The 20,956-nt window shown below is 33.9% G+C and overlaps 1 protein-coding gene across 2 annotated transcripts; it reads right to left on the minus strand.

Moving 5' to 3' along the window:
* Nucleotides 1-3,515: 3,515 nt before the first annotated feature.
* Nucleotides 3,516-20,705, minus strand: LOC119068295 (homeobox protein slou). Of its 2 annotated transcripts, none has more exons than XM_037171835.1 (5): nucleotides 19,538-20,705; nucleotides 13,485-13,683; nucleotides 4,462-4,624; nucleotides 4,102-4,225; nucleotides 3,516-4,017 (listed from the first exon to the last, which is right to left on the minus strand). In XM_037171835.1, the coding sequence occupies exons 1-5, from the start codon at nucleotides 20,228-20,230 to the stop codon at nucleotides 3,802-3,804; spliced, it is 1,395 nt and encodes a 464-aa protein (XP_037027730.1). In that variant the 5' UTR covers nucleotides 20,231-20,705; the 3' UTR covers nucleotides 3,516-3,801. The 2 variants fall into 2 exon arrangements, with proteins under 2 accessions (XP_037027730.1, XP_037027729.1); XM_037171834.1 differs by having other exon boundaries at nucleotides 4,462-4,627.
* Between the last annotated feature and the right edge of the window lie 251 nt (nucleotides 20,706-20,956).

Consider the following 20,956-nt stretch of genomic DNA (forward strand, 5'->3'; position numbering starts at 1 on the left):
GGCGCAATAGAAAGTATTTTATTAACTGGAACTCTAAGGGGATGATGTACATGTAAGTCGTTAATCGAATTTTATTAGACTAGCACTTACAGGTAGCTACGACGTTGCTCACTCCTAGATTGTTTGATTGTAATTCATAAATTACGTAACGGGCTTTCAGTCAAAATTAAATCTGAAATAACATGAGAAATTTCTATGTATTTCTATGTTATATCCCCCAGATTTTTATTGGTAGATGGATCATAGTTTCTTCACAGAGCGCGTGTTTCTTGAGGTACTTAGTTTTTAATTTTGATGACAGCCCTGAAAAAGCTGAGTTGCTTGCAATGGTTATTTGTGTACCTGTTTTGGACGATTGATTTTAGGCAATTTCGCGGGTTGTAGGCCGAACGAAGTGAGGCTTACAAGCGAAAGTGCCTTAAATCAACCGTCCCAAACAGGTGCACATGTAGGTTTTCATGCAGAGGGCCGGAAATCCGAGAAAATTCGAAAAATTGCCCTCATTTTCGGCCCCGAAGCATGAAAAATAGCTTTTCTTAAGACACTCTTCCCAACATTCTTCTATGACCAAAGATTTTTCAACTTCCTGGCTCTCAGCAGCTATTACAGTGAAACGAAACTCTCAAAAGACTGCTCTCAATTTTCCACTTTATAACCTCAAATTTCAAACTTTTGCCCTTCATTTTCCACTAAGGACTATTTTATAGAAGGGTTTAACCAATTAGACTTGCAGTTATAGCGGCAATACGAACTGATAACGAACTTAATTTCATTTTACTGCCTATAATATGTTTCTAATGACTTTTGGAGTTCATGAAAACAAAAATAAATTTTTGGATGGAAGTTGGAATATACTACCTCTCTGCCCACCTATCTTAATTATTGTCCGTATCAGTATTTGACACGCTGCTCCTAACGTCACTCAATATTCACGAAATGAAACAAACCGAAATTTTAAATGGCTTTTTCAATTTATTTTACATAATTTACATGCTTAAAATTTTATCTAAATTTATTTATTGAATTTTCAAATTTACCATACCATGTCTGTCTATACAACACGTACAAAAGAAAAACATTTTGTAAAGTAAAAACGATTTATCTTAAAATTATAAACTGCTCCCTGTTGTAATGTTAAGTATTATTTAAGATTTCACATTATTTACAACTTATTTAATTGGCATTTTTTGTCTTGTCTACTGAAAAAGATTTTTAGAGAGCTTTACTATAGTTTATTCATGGTCGACGATGTTATCGTGAGGGATTCTTTTGAAAAATAGCCTACCGAAATCGGACGCATTTTTCGGTAGGCTGTTTTTCAAAAGAATCCTTCCGTAGTAAATAAATGAAATCAAATCCAGCAGTATTTGACTCGATATTCATTTAATGTCCACGGTTCTAAAGATTTACATTTCCTTCAATATTCGCTAGGAATTTCAATTGAATGGTTTCGATCTTCTAGTTTTTCGTTAAACTACCAAAAGTAAGGCCAGGTTGACCTAATAAGAAAATTGACTTTGACTTAGATATTCAGCTTTCCACTTTAACGCTGTCAGGTCAACCTGAGCTATCAGAATTAAGCTAAATCCCCGTGTGACGGTGGTGCAACATCACCTGCGCAATTACTAAAAGTAAGTTAAAAAAAACAAACAAGTTAACTGTCACGTCAGATCAAAATGTTTAGCGATCGGACCCAATATTTTCACGTGTTTCTTCTCATGCTTCGAAGAGCATGAGGGACCATTCATAGATTACGTATTATAATATCATAGTGGAGTAAAAGTTGCAGCTCACATGATAGGTGAGACGGTCTTGAAAATGTCCATTCTTGCTTTACGTAATTTATGAACGAACGCTGTAGTGTAGAAAACTACCTTACATAGCGAAAAAAAGTCTGACGTTGTACTTGTTAGTACAGGTAAACATATAATAATTTCGAAGTCAAACCGGCAATGTTCAAGCAATAATCTACTTCAGCTGTTTTAAAACTTTACATCGCCTTTTTCGAGTTATAGTTCAGCAACAATAGCCCAAGGGCGCGGTAAGGGCGCGGTAACACAATTAACCACTTAACCATTTCCCGCCATTTCTTCCATAGTTGCATAATCTACTATTAAACAACAGATTTGACGATGATGCACTTGCTGTTAGTAAAAAGTTAGCAGTAACATGAACCTTACTAACTCTTTCAACAATTGTCCAATATCATCAACGATTGGCAGACTGAGGTATATTAAATATGTGGACCTACGTATTATTGTAAGACAACATCCGTAAATCCCGTCATGCAAAAAAAAATCAAATTAAATTTTGCATGGAATGGTCAGTGTCACTCTTCCGCTTGGAGTGGACGGGCTCATGGATTATCGATAGCAATATCATCATCAGTACCAATAATTTAACAATCCTTACCATTTGAACCGGTTTTTCTTCAATTTGAAGGGGTAACAGTACAATTTAGCGATTTTACCAATGACTATTTTTGGGAAAACGTTTTCCTAAATTTTGCAACATTTTCCAGAATTTTCCCGAAAATAAGGAAAATTTAAGAAAAGTTTACGAAAATGGGGGAAAAACAATTTTCTTAAAACAGTCACTGGAGTATTTTTCTGTTCGGTTCATTTCTATTTTTTTTTATTCAAATTTAACACAAAAAATGAGTAAACTAATTCCAATTGACAAATTTTTATTTCGTTTACTGTTCGAGATGCATCATCACCTTAATTAAATGCTTATTTACGTAAGTTATCTTTTTTTCTTATTTCTTTACTTAAATGGTGGACTTATTTCGAAAAAAAAGATCTACAATTTCCTTTATCCGTCCGTACATACCGGCTTCTTATTTACAATTTTTTGGCTTTACATGATCACAATTTTGAAGCTAAATTATTTCAATTTTAACCTTTTGAATTTATAGAATTTTTCAATTGAAATATTTTGTAGTTGAGCGATTGTTATTTATCAAAAGCCTTCGCTGTCGAACACACACCGTTTACGAAAGGATATAATACATTCGACATCGGAGTGTTAAGTGAATATTGAACTGAAGATCGGCGATTCTACTAACAATCTAATCAATGCATTAACGTTGATCGTACAGATGTTGGAGCGTTGTATGTCTAGCTTCAAATCAGATTTTATCTGCAGTCAGACAATAGGTCTAGAATGGCCTAGAATAAAGTTACTAGCTGAACCACAAATTTTCTTTTGTCAACGTGCGAGTTGATTCAAGTAAATTGTAAATCCGATTCTTATCAAATTCAAATGATAACACGCATGGAGAAACTAGTGAAAACATCCGGAGCTACATGCTTGTACTTTCTGTGTATGGGAATTCTTAAAAATTCCGACTCTTCATTTATTCAAAGTTTTTTGCAAATAAATTTAAGGAATTTGTTTTGGTTTCGTTCCCTGGTTCAACCAAATAAATCGACATCTAGAACCAGGGATTATTTTTCTAGATTTTCACGAATTTTTCTACATTTTTCCAAAAACATTTTTTAGAAAATTAAGGAAAACCAAGGAAAATTTGGGAACAATCTAGGAAAATATGGTAAACTTCAAGAAAAAATTCGAAAAATTTTTCCAGAAAATAGTCTCTGATTCAGTATGCTTAACAAACCCTTTGGCAAAGAAATTTTCTTCATTCTTCCATGTGTGCCGACTCATCTTCGAAAGACAAATCTTCAATTGGTCATAATAAATATTGGCACGCTGAACCACAAAATACTTCCACTGTCTTACCTTCATATACTAAAAGCTCTTGTTCAACGAATGATTTCTATAATTCAAAACTTGCTTCTATGTGTGCGAATGTCCCAAATGATGTGCGCTCAGGTGGTGAAAGTACGGTCCATATGGCGGATATGGTACAGCATGCGGATATAACAATCCGCCAGCATAGCCCGGACCAAAAGCGCCACTCGATGATGGCGGCGGAACGGTTGGACTGTTAACGTCAAGGCCGGGATTTTGTTTTTTCCACTTGGTCCGTCGATTTTGAAACCAAATTTTTACCTTTAATGGGACAATTGCAGAAAGACAATTTTGATTAAATGACGTTGCGTTCGGTTAGAATGTTTCGCTCAATTTTATAATTACTTGTGTTTCCGTTAGGCTAAGACTCAACGCGAGATTAAGGCGTTCACACACTGACAGATATCGAGTCGTTTTGAATTTGTTTTCCAGCGATACTAATTGCTCGTACGTGAATGCCGTTCGAGCTCTGTAATGTGGAAAATTATAAATGTCAGCACTCGTAAATAGCAAAACATTTTAAATCACAAAACATCATTCAAGTGATCTAACATAACAAAATAGTCAAGTAACTGACTAAGTACCATTTGAATGGGTCCCAACTTTCTACAGATTAAAAATAATATTCTCTGGGGACAACACAAAATTTCTGCAATCTCTAGCCTTTCCTATCATCACTTTACAATACAAAAACCGATAAAATACCTTCTCGGTTTAGAGCTGTTCCCTTGTGCTTTGCCGTCACTTGAACTGCCTCTTGATGTGCCACGCGAATCATCCTTTTTCGAATCTGTTTCACTAGCCCGATCGTCCATATCACTGCCCATTGCATCATCACATTCGTCCTGATCCATTTCATTGATATCGGCTGCTGTGAAAAAGAGTAAAAAAAGTTTCCCTTGATAAAAAAAGTTTTTTTTTTTTAAATTCTCGAAAGCTTTTAGCCGTCCATTTCTATGTTAGCAGTACATAAAAAAAATATTTTCCTCGATGGAAGTGAATCAACAAGAGGCAAATCAATAAAATCATTTGTCGACAAACATTATAGAAAAGCCACTGCACATAAATTGTGAGGTGTGTATATATACGACGATGTGTATGGTGAAGTATGGCTTTAGCTATACACAACACACGCTTTTGTTTTACGACGATGTGTGGTGACATGGAGCTGGATCGTTAAACCCCCAACATATCAATAACAACACCGGGAATTAGTCAACATAGCCATTTTGTTTGATGGCTGGTTTTAGAAAGGGATATACGAGATTTGTATTAATGCCAATTAAATAAAGGCAAAATGTTTTCGGCTGTAGAAATGATGGACATTTAATGTGTGTAGGATTCAGTTGTGAATATCTGGAGTTTAACTAGTCGTTCCATAGAAAAAATTCGAACAATTCCCTCAAAATAGTTTTCGTTGCTAATTGTGTACCGTCTGTGTTTGAGTATGGTATTTGAAGCAAAAAAAAACAGATTTCTGTACTCAAAAGTAGAGCGCCTCAACTATCTAAGAAACATTTACAAAAATTGTCTGAAAATTTGAACTTAGTTTAAAAGACCGAAGAGCCCAATGGAACTCGTAGGAAAATTTTACTCTCTCCGATACATATGAAATTGTTTCACTACGAATCTGTTACTTCCTTTCATCTAAATATATTTTCAGTAAACTGACACGGAATCTAGTACTTAATTACTTTCATAGGTGCCGGCTTGTGCTATATCTCTTTAGACTCCTTTAGACTCTTTAGAGAATCCTTGGATTTTATTTTGAAGCGATTTGATATGTTATCGACGACGACGGCGAAAATAAATGTTGAGCTGTGGGTATTGTTCACTTATATAATAAAACCGTATGATCAATCTAATGAAGTACACACAAGATTGTCTACCAAATATTTGGGCGATACTTTGGACAAAATAGAAGTAACAGACTTCATCGTGATACGCTTGCCCTAACTGGGTAATTTAAAGGCAAATGCTAAACGATGCCATTCATACGAGTTAAACGAACACTATCGCCGTTAAGCGCACACCTGAATCAACCGAAAAATACTCACGCGGTGCATACCATTTTAATCCGAAAATCTAAGGGCTCCCTATAAATATACACCTCATGCGTTCCCGTAAACATATAACCGTTTGGTCGACTAAAAATGAAACGGCACACACGAAACTAAAATCAATCATACAAATAGATTAAAGCCACTGCATCGTAAAATGAACACTTGTCGGTGGTTTGACACTCGGTATCCAGGAAATTACACTCTGATTGGGGTTGATACATATTCTGTATTCAAACCCCACCCCCACTCGACCGAATCGACATAATATTATACAGACAACTATATATATATATGGATAAATGCAGTACGAATGCAATGTGTACATCTCCGTATGTACCAATGAGCCTGATAATGATAATTATATGATTATTTAACAGGTTGTAGGGTGTTGGTTTTTGGCCGCTCTGCACATATAGTTGAGTGAACGTTATAACGGTAATTAATTGATTATATGGAGAAGGTATTTAGTGCATTATTTATACACGCCGACAAGGTGCGGGTTTTGTAATTTGGTGTGTATACACACATTCAACTACATTTCGTATAGCAATAATAATAATGTGGAAATTGCAGTAAACACAAATAAATTAGTCGGACGGTCGGAGAGACTGCACATTAAATTTTAATTTATTTCTGTTTTGGTCAATTTCGAATGTTTGCCATTGACCAAGTCATATTTCTCGAGCAAAACTAATTGATTTGGTTTAAGAAATAACGACTCTCTACGACTCTGAAACTTATATACCTTTTAACCACAAAGTTAACGTAAATGTTTAATTTAAATATTTTGTTGGCTTTGATTGAGTTTTCAAATATAAATCTTTGTTGGAGAGCTTGCTCTCTCTGTATGTATGTGTGTGTGGTAGGAAAAATGGGAGGAATAGACGGTGTGTATATACAAGGCGCAACGCTCAAACACGATGCTAAAAACGAACTTCATGTTTTTCCCTTGTTTTATTCATGAAAATTACTTCGAAATATCCAAGACAAAATTGATGTAATTCTTAAACAAAAAGGGGTTGTTTAACGACCCTTAAAAACGATTTAATGGTTCCTTTGCTTTATATGGTTGATATTTTAAGTCATTCTTAATTATTCAATTCTGCAAGCAAATAAATTTCTACAAATATACCGAATGGTTGAGCTTTCCTTTCGGAGAAATTAAACGAAAAAATGTTCCTTTATATGTAAATATAATGCGTTGTTAATTTACATCATGCTACCACCGTAGCGATGATGATAAGATTCCTCTCGTAAGTTCGAGATTCAGTTCACTCTGAAAACTTTATCTTTCAAGTAGTTCTATTGATGATTTAGATCTGACGTTTGCTCCTCGAAAAAGTTATGTTGATTACCGATAACCGACATATGGAACAATTAAAACTGAAACAATCAAAGATCTTAACGATTTATAGCTTAAAGTAATCCTTACTTCATCCTGAGTAACTCGTCGAAATATCTCTACACACTCGGAACAACTCACAAAGTCGACATCTAGCGGAAAAAGGTTTGAAAATATTTAAGGGCTCTACGATGTTATGGAAGCGACTACCAGTTATCTCCAAAATGGCATAATATAGGTGATGTCAGACACTGAGTATTGTTACGCCAGTACCCCATATTTACAAGAATTTTCCTGAATTTAGCGAATTTTGCCGATTTTTTTGTCTCAGCCATTCAAAGTATTGGCAATTTCACTTTTAATTTAGTAGTATTATTGTCATGGTGTCAGTGTATTATACATACACAATTGATAAACTCTTCTTATGAATACAAGAACAATAGATGTACGACAACTGCATGGCTTATTTTTATCAATTTTACTTTGGAAAACTCCGAATAATTTTGAGACAGTTTCGAAAAATTCTTAGGAAAATAGGCCCAGGACAACTCATATATTTCCGGGGAAAGGTGCACTGACCGTAAAATTATAACTTACATCGATTGGATTCTGATTTTTCTTGGAAGATTATAATTTCTTTTGTGGAATCAATAAAATAGTAATAGAAAGCCGTGTTATTTGCAGAAGACAACAACAACAAAAATAGATGGTGACTTTCAGTTAATGCTATTTAATTTAGCAGCATGTATGCTAAAACGATTTGAATCAAGTCACAAACTTAAAGATTGCATCGAGATTTACATTTCCAAACTGTCAAAACCTGAACCAGAGAATGGTATATTTCAAATCTTAAAGTATACTATTGTGGATTAAAAGATAGTTTTCCAAAATTGAAAAGAAAATTTAAAAAAATAATTGAATTGATGAAAATCCATTCTTTGTTGGAAATGGAAAAATTAAAATTTCACAAAAACAATTTCCATTTCAAATCAATTCATTTCTGAATCTGCAGAATTTAATAAAATTGAATTTTTTGTTTTTCTCAGCAAAAATTACATCTCCATAGTAATTAGTAGTATAGTGTTCCGCGCAGAAATAATGGAATGAATAAATGAATTTTATTAACGAAATTGTATTTAATTGAATGTAAAATCATTTTTTTTGCATACTGGAACTATCTAGTAATCTATTAGTAATTAACATAACAGCCAAGCCATCTATCGGTTCATTGGATCGAATTGAAATCTTATTTTCCAAACCAAAAAAAGTTCCGAAAATCTAATGGGAATTAGTGGCATTTAACGGCACAGCATTTACAAGGAGATAAGATAATAATAAGAACGAAAAATTTACATAACTTTTCTATTCGTAGCTGATTTATCTAAGAAATTCTAATCAATTCTTAAATCATTTGACAGCCGCAGAATTGTTACATATTTGTTAAAAAAAACTGCAATCAATATTGACCTCATTATAATTGTTTAATTGTACATGTTGAGCAGTGCCGTCGGTAAATTAATTTGCTGTGTAAACGGACATCATTCTGTAGTATTTTTGAACTGAAGGTTGACCCTTCATTAGGCGATACATTGCGATGTAATAAAAGAAAATGAACTAGGAGGTTTCTGTACTGAATGGTTCGTTACATATAATCTACATAAAACCTGTAACCTAACAATCGACTCTATTAACCGTTTTAGTAAAACATTTTGAAGTGTTTGCCCTTAGGTATGAAGGTAGGTAAATATATGTAAATAATATCTTCTTAGCATAGGACGAGGTGCAGGCAAACATAGAAAATCTTTCGCAAAGAAAGAAAATAAAGTAAATAAAATCCTCAAATTTGTTGAGAATCCTTAAAATAAATTCTTTAGTTTTAAAAATCCTTGAAACTTAAAGAAAATCCTTGAAATATAACGGAAAATTCTGATGAACCGTGTAAAAATCACTTGGAAATTGTTGCTTTTGTCGATTCTTTAAATAGAAAATCAATTTTCACTCAAAATACACGATTATCTAACCTTTGGTTTACGAAGCATTTACAAAGTACGTGCGCCGAACGAATACGATTCCAGCACTCGCCTCCGACTCGAGCTGGAAACCTCTCATTCGCTAAAAAAGCAGTGCATGCGTACGGAAAGTAACTATTTTCATACAGGGCTGGGCTCTAAAATGAGTCCTTTTAAAGGACTCCTATTTCTTCGTGTGTCCTTTGTAAATGAGAACGTTTCGCATAAAAAATGTGCCGAAAACTGTCTTTAAAACAAAGTCTGCCTCACTGACGCATGTCGTAAAATATTAACAGAAATTAAACATACCAACATTGTATGTTGAAGTAATCATCTAACAGCCAAAATGCTGCCAAAGACACCAATTAGCTTTATACTAAAGTGTAACGACGATGGCAAAAAATAATTATTTTTTTCTTCTTTAAATAATTATAATAACCCACTTAGTAAAGTGGTTTTAAATTCGCCTAATTTCATTTCGTCGTTCATTAACCGCCATTATACATTTTCTGAAACAATAACAAATTCGTTATTATACCACCACATTCTCTCGCTCTACTTTTTTCGCTTGCGTTCCGTTGCGTGTGCGAGTTGAACGCATTCTATCCTCTTCCCACGTTTTCACATTTATACGGAAAAAGCCACGTCGAATTAATAAATTTATACAAAATTTTCTATTTATACAATTAAACTTATTACATTGTGTAGACGAAGCTATATTGTGGCTGGGGGTAGAGACTAAAAAGTTATTATCACAAAGTAATCTGTAAGCTTTTGCAATCGCGACAATGTAGTTATTGTACATAATATGTTCTGTTTACATCCGACAACGATCCTCCGATTAATTAGCAAGCTAGTTAATTACCGCAATATAAACCCAACAACCCCTTTTTGTATTTAAAACTTATCCCACGTCCCCATAGAGTCATGTATACGCATTTGAAAACATCCCTTCTCTCCATTTAATACACAAATTTTCTCTCAATTTTATACCAAAAACTCATAATGTATGGGGTATTCATATCCATATTATAAGTACCACGACAAAGTTTTATTGTTGCTCCATTTTGCTATAAACCAAATTACGGGAAAAGCAACTTAAAAACGTCCCCATCGGGCGTTATATTTCCATGATTTTAAGGGTGTTTATTATCATTATTATCACCGATACAGGGGTGTACCATTTTACCATAAAAGTTGTCGTAAAATACCGTAGAAATACCATCTACAATTGAAAGTTACTATTACAGAAAACCGTTGTTGCCGAAAACTATAACATTCAGAAAATTAAAAAACGATCATTTTGAACGACATTGAACAGGGCTGTACAAGAATCAAAAATGTACTGAGGCAGCGACAATAAAAATTGTTCTAAGTTACACCCCTGTGCACCGATGTATTATATTCGGTGTTTGTTTTCCGAAATAATCATCGTTTACACTACAGTATAGGATAATTGTACCAGTACATTGCGAGTATAAACATATTATACATATATAATATTGTAGGTGGGGTATGTATGGGTTGTGTCTGTGTTATACTTATATTTAACGATGATGTTGTAAACTTTTAGAATAGACGTTTCACTGTTATAATGCTGGTACACGTGAATGTTCATTCTAAATGATGCGCGAGTGTTAAATGTTAGTTAAATGTGAGCGGTTAGCTCGACATTTTGTACTGTACATGTATTATATACTGTGGTGGTTACGTGGGCGATTAATTGCTATTAGTTTATCAATTTAATAAGTCAAACAAAATTTATTAATTGAGTCGAGTATTTAACAGTATGATGTAATGAAACAATGAAAGTTCTAGCTTAGTACAGCAGGAATTCGACCATGAAGTGGGCACCATTGGTTCATTGTTGCACTGTATACAGGGCCTAATATTTGACAAAGTTTCATAAATGTTTCACAAAAATTATGTAAACATTTGTGAAACTTTGTCAATATTAGGCCCTGACTAAATATGTCCCAAATATTTAACTTGGGTCCGAAAGCTGCCCTAGATACCTACTTTACTCTAATCTACAGTAGTATAGAAATTTGTGGCAATGACACTTTTTGGAAACATTTTACCGGTACATTTTTAGACAGTCCCTTTACTAAACGAGTGACTAGATCTAAAACGCGCTGACAGATTTTAGAAAAAGTTCCTCATCACAAAATAGTTTAGTAATTACCAGTATAACGGTGAGAAAAGAAAAAATTACACTATATAATATGGAATGGTATATTTAGGGTGGATCGATTGTAAAATTTTAATTTTAATCCAAAAATCACATCGTGTTCCAACGGAACAGTTCCATAGTCCTCCGATAATTTTTCCGAAAAAAAAGATTTTTGTACATTGTTTGCCACAATAAAACCGAATACTAAATGCTTTCCAGCGTATACACGATCTGTGATTCGATCCGGTGACGGGCAAAATGTAATTTCTCAAATCGCTTCATGTTTCGATTTGGCTTATTGTTCTCTGTTTGACACTTGATTAACACACAAGACATCTATCATCAATGCCATGAACTACTACAAGTGTCTTGAGAAGCTATATCACTTCTACCAACAGAGGATCATAATTCAACGTTTTTTGTTACAACGATCTAAAAATTAAATTTTCAAAAACGTCAGATGAGTAATATACCTTACTTTGCAATAGAGCAAATGCTGGAAATGGCACTTCTTGTGTGTTCCACCATTTGTTCCATTGATAAATAATGCACTATTTTTATGCTTATAAGTCATAAGAGTCCGAGATATTTTTGAGTAGCGCTAATTTAATTAATATCCATTTTTGATGGATACGATCATAACACTAAATTTAAAAAAAAAAAGTTTTAGCGAGCTTTATGGCCTTTCAAATTTAAAGCTTTCTTCTCAACAAAATATTACTCAACTTTGAAGTAAAATTCCGGGTCCACAATTTTATGGCGAATTCGAATAAATTCGAAAAAAATTTCGAAAACATACTTTTCCTTGATGTTTCATTCTGAGGCAACCCGGGTCAAGAATTTTGGAAAATTTTAGAGTTTTTATTATAATTATCTGTGTGCCATAATTACAAGGAAGTTGATGAAACGAATCTAAAAATTATAACTCATGCAAGTCCACCTATGGAGTATTGAAATAACTATTCAATTTACTGCTCCCTAGACACCTGCGGCACCAATAACTGTCCCGTTCTCATAAATTTTTACATTTTTTGTGAACCGACTGCGGCAGAACCACAAACGTCATTGGGACCAACAGAAGTGTCTTTCTTACACAGTGCACCGAGACTTATCGAACGCATTATACGACTAATTGCCTAATGAAGTCGTTTAAGTTTAAAAGTGACACCGTTGCACCAGTTTCGATTATATTTTTGTTGGATAGTGGATTGAAATAGAAAAATCTGACGGTAGTTTCGAATGTCCAAAAAAAAAAATTCCCAAATTTCGACCGCAATTCAATTTTAAGTCATTACAACCAATCAAGGACTACATACATTCGGAGTGTGGCAGAGTTTCAATATTTTTTTTTGTAAAAATTCGATTTTTTTACAGAATTATTTTGGCTTTCATCTCAACCATTTCAATTCGCATTAATGTCCACATAATCGAAATATCTATTTATCTGCCGGAAAATACCAATCAATAATGATTAAAACCAAATTTCTTGGTTTTTTTTCCATTACCGAAATTGATTGTATTTATAATACGGGAAAAAATGCTGCAATTTGTCTATTTTCAGTGAATTAAAAAAAAGCCAGTGCCCGCTCTATCAGAACCCAATGTGGTATCGATGTAATTTAAAAAAAAAAAACTCAATGAAAATTGTCCGAATGCAAAAAAAATTAAACTGAAAAAAAAATTGCAAAAAAGTGGATGGAGGAAAAGCTTACGATTTTTCGAAAATTGCACTAAACGTAAAACCTCTTTTGGCTAATGTATCACTGTGTGTCAATCGTTTTGAAAACTAACCAGAAAAGTGCTTGCAAATCCATTTCCCATTTTGAATGAGATTTTGCTTTTCAATTACATTCTACATTTGGGATATGGGATCTAAAATGTTCAATTTGTGTTAAAGTAAATTGACAGAATTTCGGGGAAAATGGTTTTCATTTAAATATTTATGTTTGAGTGAATCATATTGCAGTTAGTGAGTGTGCGGTGCACACACATCGCCGTACATATATTGATTGTACATTGATTTATTGGCGAGTGCATAATTGATTGATAAATTCTATTCTCTACGACCGTCTAATCCCCTCACCCATCCCACCGTTCGATTGTTTAAAAGTGTTTTATTATTACTGTGACAATGTACATACCTGATTGTGATTCACTGTCATCTTCCAAATGATCGTCTCTGTCGAATCCTTTCGGCCAATGTCTCGTGTATTTTTCTTTTCGACTACAAAATTTGGTTGGATCTAAAATGTTTTCCACGGAAAATGCTAACTTTCTACAGGCCGCTTTGTCCGATTCCGTTTTCGATGTTATTGATCGGGTCAAATCCACGGGACATACCTGCAAAATAATTGGAGAGGAGGGGGAAATAAGTCAATATAAGCTTTAAATCAACATTCGCATGATTGAGTACAGAAAAAATATGATGGCGGGCTATATATGAACACACATAAAAAAAACGTAATTAACAATCGATTTGTTATGCATGAAATGATATTTTCAGAATATATTGTTCGCGGAATATAAAGTGCAATTTGATTTCGGTAACAGGAATTATTTTGATTTTCGATTAAATTTTAAAGTAGCAAATAGATTTACTTCGATGGATGTTTTATGTAGTTGCGTAGTTGCGTTCGCTTTCAATAATTACAATTTTAATTAATTTACCCTTATTGCTGGTCGTTTCCGCTATTCATTTTGAGTTTGTGTTCTTTAAGAAAACCGTTATAGTCGATTGCCGACTACATAGAGAGTCCTTCTGACGAGACTTGTTTAAATTCTCATTTTTTGTCAGGAATGAGAGACCTTTCATTTAAAATGGAATTTTGAAAACTTCATTACCTCCTTACAATCCGTGTTCGGGAGCAAAATAATTATGGAACTTAATTGAGCGTTATCGACAACGACTACAGTATTAAATGACAATCTCCGACAGATGCGACTTTATATAGCCAGGAATTAAAAATTGAAGTAGAAGATTTGAAATCAATTGTTTCAGAATACTTAAATCAAATGAAGTAATAGATACGAAAGTATATTAATGTGGATAAACTTGTCGTCTGTGAAAGGGTACACAAAATTCATTTGTATGAAAAGGTTGATTGTTAAACAAGTTTTTACCCAGCTAATTTGTGTGCAAATGGAACGCCTGTATACGAACATATGAACATTAACAATGATAGTTGGAAAAAACACGAAACACAAAATTATGTCAAAATTACAAATTTGCTAAATCTATTTTCGAAGGAAATTTCAACGGACCGATTACTGAACCGTGGTTGAATTTCGTAAAATTCAAATGTTCTAAGTTGAAACTTTCAGCTTTACAGTGAATTTAAAAGTTTAGGTCCTGTTGAAAAATTCGGTCATTTCGGTGTGTCATCAGGGATAGCAAATTGACATTTGTACGGGCCGAACGTGTGCTGTCGTTCTCTTGAAAATCTTATGTTTTTGTCAAGTGCTTTCGTTTCTGATTATTCGAATCATTTGTCTTGTGACTAAAGAGTCGATTTGCTGCCGATTGTCGTGGCGATTTGTCGTAGTTCATCGAATTTACGTGAAATTTGGCTTAAATTGTGATTTGAAAGAAGTCATTGTCTGCATTGACACAACGAAACGATATTCTATTGTACTGAACGTGACAAATTAAACAATACTTTAAGGATTCATTCGAACGTCTATCGAGCTCGCTGTCCAGTAACTTGCTCCAATTCTTGGATGGCTTCAGGATCCTGATTGGCAAACTTTTTGAAACCATTGTAAACATTGCTCAAAATTTGGTCTAACGCTACTTGTACATCAGAGCAAGATATAGAACATCGTAAAAATTTCTTTGAACATCGTCATATGGAATGTGATCAGCTCGACGATATTGATCTTAAAGGAAACGAAACCAACGGAAAGTGTCTCAACGGTTCAAATTTCGGTACGCCCGATGCTACTTCTATCCATAATCGTACGAAAAGTGTGGTCATTTCGAATATCGGTAAAGGCATCTCAACTGATTACCTGGAAAATCACTTGGTGGACGAACTGAAAATCGATAGAAATAAAATCCGTGTCTCGCTATTATTGCCGGTCGGTAGAACTGTGAACAACATGATATTTCTACAGTTTAAAGTGACCGTTCCAGATGACATCCATGCGTCAATAATGGATTCAAATACGTGGCCTAGTAATGTACGCATTCGTGATTTTGTCGATAAACCGAGATGAAGCGTAGGAGTGACGTTGGAAAATTTTATGCAAAAGACGGGATGTAAATCGATTGATTGTTAAACGATCGAGCGTCTTCTTAATTGGTTTCAAGTTGTGTAAACTTTAGTTCTCTTCTTTGTCTGTTGTTTTTGATTTGTGATCTCCCAAGCTGCGCTTGGCTTCGATTTAAATTGGAATTTTGATCTTTAAATTGTTTAAATTGTTCTGTATTGTGTTAATGAATCGTCGTTTTTGTAGATACGCCAGTAAGGTTTTACCCGTTGGTGGAAGTTAATAAATAATAAATAAATCTTTACTTTCTTTTAATTCAAAATTTCGGTTAAAATCTGAACTTTATCAGAAAGATCAAAATGATTAACATTACACCTGGCAATATGATTGTTATCAATGAAGTGGATATATTTTACAAAAGAAATTTTTCAGTTGGAAAATAATTTATGGAAATAATATTTATCATTGAATATCATCTCGAGGAAGCAGCATTAATAAACAGTAACGAAAACTATTCACGAAACTAATATAACAAAATCATAGTCGTAATTAAGATAAAACTATCAAGATCACTGCATCCTCGTAAAGATTTTTTTAGGATCACGATTTTCCGTTCTATTCAACTTTTGAACTTGAATTTGTCATTTTAGGTTTGGTATATGCAGCTTGATTTAGATTAGCTTGAAAAATTGTCCTGAATCTGACCTCAAATCACCCGACCTATTTTAAACCTAACAACATTTTCAACTCAACGACGACATTATTACAGTTTTGTGTAATGGTAAAGTACTAAATACCCAAATAAACACACAAGAAATCCCTAATTGAGTTGACATTGAGTTCTGCCAAGATATCCCACATTTCAAAACATTTCCCAAACAATTAATTCTTCTTTAAATTTATGAATTTATTAATTAATTAATTTAATTTAAATTCTATGGACTAGTATAATCAAGGGCTTTCATATACTCTTCTCGCACTAGTGCCTTAATTGACTTTGTCCCATTATTTCTTGAATTTTCACTAATTTTCCTATTTTTCGTTTGTTTTTGAAAATGCAGGTTAATCCTGAGAAATTTAGGAAAATATGAGAAAAAATTGGATTGTAATCTACGATTACCAACGAACAGCGATACATACGAACTTTAATATATATTACACACTTGTCACGAAGAAGTCGAGGCTTGACGAGACTGATAGTGACAAGTGTGTACTCTATTTTATCACATAAGCGAAAACGAGACAACAACATAGAACTGAAGTGTAATTTTTGAATTAAACTTCTAGTTAAGTAATTTTGACAGCCGAACACCGCGCGTATGTGATAAAAAATCATAATGTTTTACCTATTATGAGTACTCACAGCACAGAAGCACATTCAACAATAATAATGTGGTGGTAAAGAGTTAATTATTTTTAGAATACACCTACTAGGGATTACAATTACCATCACTTTTTTGAAAACTGGTAAAAGACCGGTAAATTTTTATTGATTGAAAAGTTTTACTCTAATGGTGCGCACGCTGTCTTCAATGAGGTAGAGGTCAGTCTGCAGCGTTTGGATCTATTGATCTAAATATTTTAAAAATATTCTAAAGTGTTTAAGAAAATTTCTAGAGTGTTTAAGCGTGCAAGTAGGTTTAAAAATCGTCGGTCACTACAGTGAACGACATCTCAAATGTCTCACTGTCAAATTTTTCTGAGAATTTTATTGTGTCATTGCAAATTCACAATGACATTCTCTGACATTCTCTGAAAAAAATGACAGTGAGACATTTGAGATGTCGTTCACTGTACTGTTTTCAGAATAAAAATTTCTCTAAGTTTTTTGCGGATTTTGGTTGGTGTAATATATAAGGGTAATAGTCTATCTCAACCAGTTACAGACGGCAAGCATTTCAGAAATTTTACTATCGGATCTATTACCTTATTTGATCAAAGTATTTACAAAAGAATATTTTTATTTTCAAATTTATTTTGAATTTTTACTGCATTAGTCAGAGCTTGCAATTTCAAGTATAACATAACAGAACACCTTCAACGGGATTTCTGCTAATCGCAAAGTACATCCGACATTTGAGGCGAATTATATCTCCTCCTTAAGTTAGACTTAGATATTGCGTACACAGAATTCATCGTACAGTCTTTAACATTTCAAATGTCTAACTGTCATTGTGCGAATTCACAATGACATGATTTGAAAAAAATAACAGTGAGACATTTGAAATGTTAAAGACTGTATATGGGTAATGTCATGTCATTCTACTTTGTTAAGGCCAGTTCATGGTCGCATATATCGCAAAAATCTATGCGGGTATGAACTGGCCTTAAGACGAATCAACACAACGCTAAATTCCAGTTTAAATTTGTGCTCAAAAATAATATATTTTCGATAACAACTTCGTAGCCTCCGAATATAAATTACAAAATTATGAATAGAAGTAATAGCTTTTTGCAGACTGCAAGCATATCAGCAGTTTTAATATCGCATCTATTACTTCATTTGATCTAAGTATTTTAAAGATTGATTTCTAATCTTGTACTCGAGGGAGAAACAACACTACCGAATGGTGGGACAGGGTTCGGGTGAATAAAGGTAAATAATGTATGAATAAAGGGATATGCAAGCGAATTATGGAGAGATAATAGACGAATAATGAGCGAATGATCGAACGGTGTGACAAGATTTTTCATTATATTGTTTCGCCCTCGCTTGTTTTTTATTTCCTTGAACATGCTTTTTGCTGTACTTCACTAGTCATTGTTAGCCGTATCATAGGTCTGCCATTGGCCAAGGCAAAGGTCATCAATGACATCCCTTCACTCTGAGAAACCTTCAACCTTCAACCTTCAAAAGTGTACAAATATGTAAGAGTACAATAAAAAGAAATATTTTTCACACTTTTCGCAGTCCGAAAAATTCGTAAGGAAACAAGTGATATGCCTTACACATATATCAGAATGTACCTTTTTCTGACTAATGAAGCAAAAATTCGGCATAAAACGCTTACAGCTTACAACCTACAGAAATAACGAATTTAATGATATCTAAAGTTGTGAATGGACGTGACAAAGTTGAAGGGCTTGGAGAAAACCGCAATGACAATCTGCAAACTTTGCAGAACAGAAGGAAAGACAATTTGTAATGTGCGCATACTCAGTCTAACGTGTTTACACTATTTTTCAAAAATTCCAATTGCTGATCTTTTAATTCAATTTCATGGTTGCGATAATGCGATAACTGTATTTTAAATCTGTCTCGATACTTATAACATTTCAGAAATAACTAGTCATCTAATGTCAACAAAAACGACAAGAATAAGTGATGAGCTGAGACGAAGTAAAAGATTTTATATTAAACACTAGTATCTACTTGATCCAAATGAAGTAACAGATGTTCTGACACACACCTATCGTTTCTTTAAGGTTAAAATATGTACAGGTTTGATGAAATACAAATTTCCAAGTGACTAACTATAAAAATGTCATTAAAAGGCCATGAGAAAATGATGTTTTGATGCCGCTGTGTTTGAGCAAATGTCTTCTTTCACCTCTGGCTTTGACAGGGGAGACAATAGACATTTTCTACCCCGAACTGTCACCTTTGTTTTTGTTTTGAAAAATGGCGCAACAAATTAATGCTTTTCTTACAACTGCTTTTTGTCTGAATCGAAATTGAACCTTAGATGCCTATATATCACTTTCAGTAATACTAGTAGTAGTAGTATTATTTCAACTAATTTTCATAAAAAAAATTTGTTGAGAGATGAGTAATACGAAAACATGGATAGCTCGAATGATCACCTTGATTACATGCAATTTATAAAATAACTATCGTTAATGACTGAAACAGGTCGTCAAGAATCAATAATTTAAATAAGAAACAGAATGCCATAGTCCGTAATTACAATGCCCATCACCCCATCATAACCTCAAAGCGCTACCCAATAATTCTAAACGTGAAAATTAAATTATCTCAACTCACACTTGTTGCTGCCATCTCATGTGACGATCCATCATCATTCCCGTCAACAATTAATTCTTCACTTGTTTCACTTCTTGTGTCACTTCGAGCATAATTTGTATGTAATCCACCTAACTGTATTCTAAATCCAAAATCCGATAAGTCTTTACCATTTGTTATCGTTCTTGTTAATTTAATTCGTTCGATATCTAACGCACTCGAATTGCTGGGATATTTGATGAATTGATGGTGGTGGGCCAACTGGGCCGCATGATGATGTAAATTTGTATCCATATCAAGGGCTGTCTTCATCGGCGGCGAAACATTGCCGTATTTATTTGCCTCCAATGAATATTTACTAGATTGATTGCTGTCCTCACACGGACTCAGTCGATTTATGCTGTGATCGGTCAATTGTTTCAGTCGTTCAATCGAAAATTTGGCATGTGTATCGATGTCGGTCAGTTCCTTCGGGAACATAATTGGTCGATTTTTGGATTCGTCCGAATGGGAATTGTCGTCGGGATCTTGGAAGCGGCTCAGCAAAATCCCATCGAATTTGGTGGGTTGCGGGCGTTCCAGTCGAATATTGTCGTATTTATGGAATTTGGTGTCGATCAAATTGTGATTGATGGTTTTCGGTGAACTGGGATTTGAATGGTTTGGACTCGCTGGCTGTGGAGTATCCGATATTGGTGATTGCATCATGACCATTTTTACACGAGTTTTTGTTCTGTTCAAAATTTAGATTCAATTTGTCTTTTAGTCAAAAATCACAAAATTAAAAATATATCCGCAAAACACAGAAAAAAAAAATTCACTTAGGCTCGATAGTCCTTTTTGTGAGTATAAAAAAATCACATTTGATTTATTACACAACAAAATTCAATCACAAATAATTTCACGAATCATTTTTCGAATCGATAATTTTTCCATTTTTTCTTCACTTTCTTAAAATTTTCACCGTCGAAGAAATTCTTCCAGTTTCTTGTTATTTACTTTCAAAAAACAAAAATATTTTCACTGCGTACAAAGCAACACAATCATCGCTATGTGTGTTTTGTCGTTGTTCAAATATACAGCGGAGATTTTCCCCCGCGAAAAACCAGAAACCAACAGACTACAACGATTTCAGCACGAAGACTGATTCCTTACATGATTTTTTCGCTTTACGTTTTACAAAAATAAATGTGTAACATACCCTTCCTGTGCCTATATACCTACCAGTTCTTTCAAGAGAAAATGTTTTCAATGGAAACCGCCTCTAATTTTCTCCTGTGATTGAGTGGGTATTACACTCCGCCTTCGTTCATACGTGATTCTATAACGATTGGGAGTAGAGCGTAGTATGTTTTTTTGTTGTTGGAAAATATTCTTTTTTTTTTATTTGGTTCCATATCCCGAAAACTACGAATCTACACCACCACACATTTATTGTTC

The sequence above is a fragment of the Bradysia coprophila genome (genome assembly GCF_014529535.1).
Source record: "Bradysia coprophila strain Holo2 chromosome X unlocalized genomic scaffold, BU_Bcop_v1 contig_173, whole genome shotgun sequence".
Lineage (NCBI taxonomy): Eukaryota > Metazoa > Arthropoda > Insecta > Diptera > Sciaridae > Bradysia > Bradysia coprophila.

Coding starts and splice junctions, on each gene's coding strand:
- LOC119068295 (XM_037171834.1), bottom strand. CDS start 20,230: ATGGTCATGATGCAATCACCAATATCGGATACTCCACAGCCAGCGAGT. Junction 13,684..19,537: donor ATGAGATGGCAGCAACAAGT/GTGAGTTGAGAT, acceptor ATTATTTTGCAG/GTATGTCCCGTGGATTTGAC. Junction 4,226..4,461: donor AACAGCTCTAAACCGAGAAG/GTATTTTATCGG, acceptor TCCACATTACAG/AGCTCGAACGGCATTCACGT.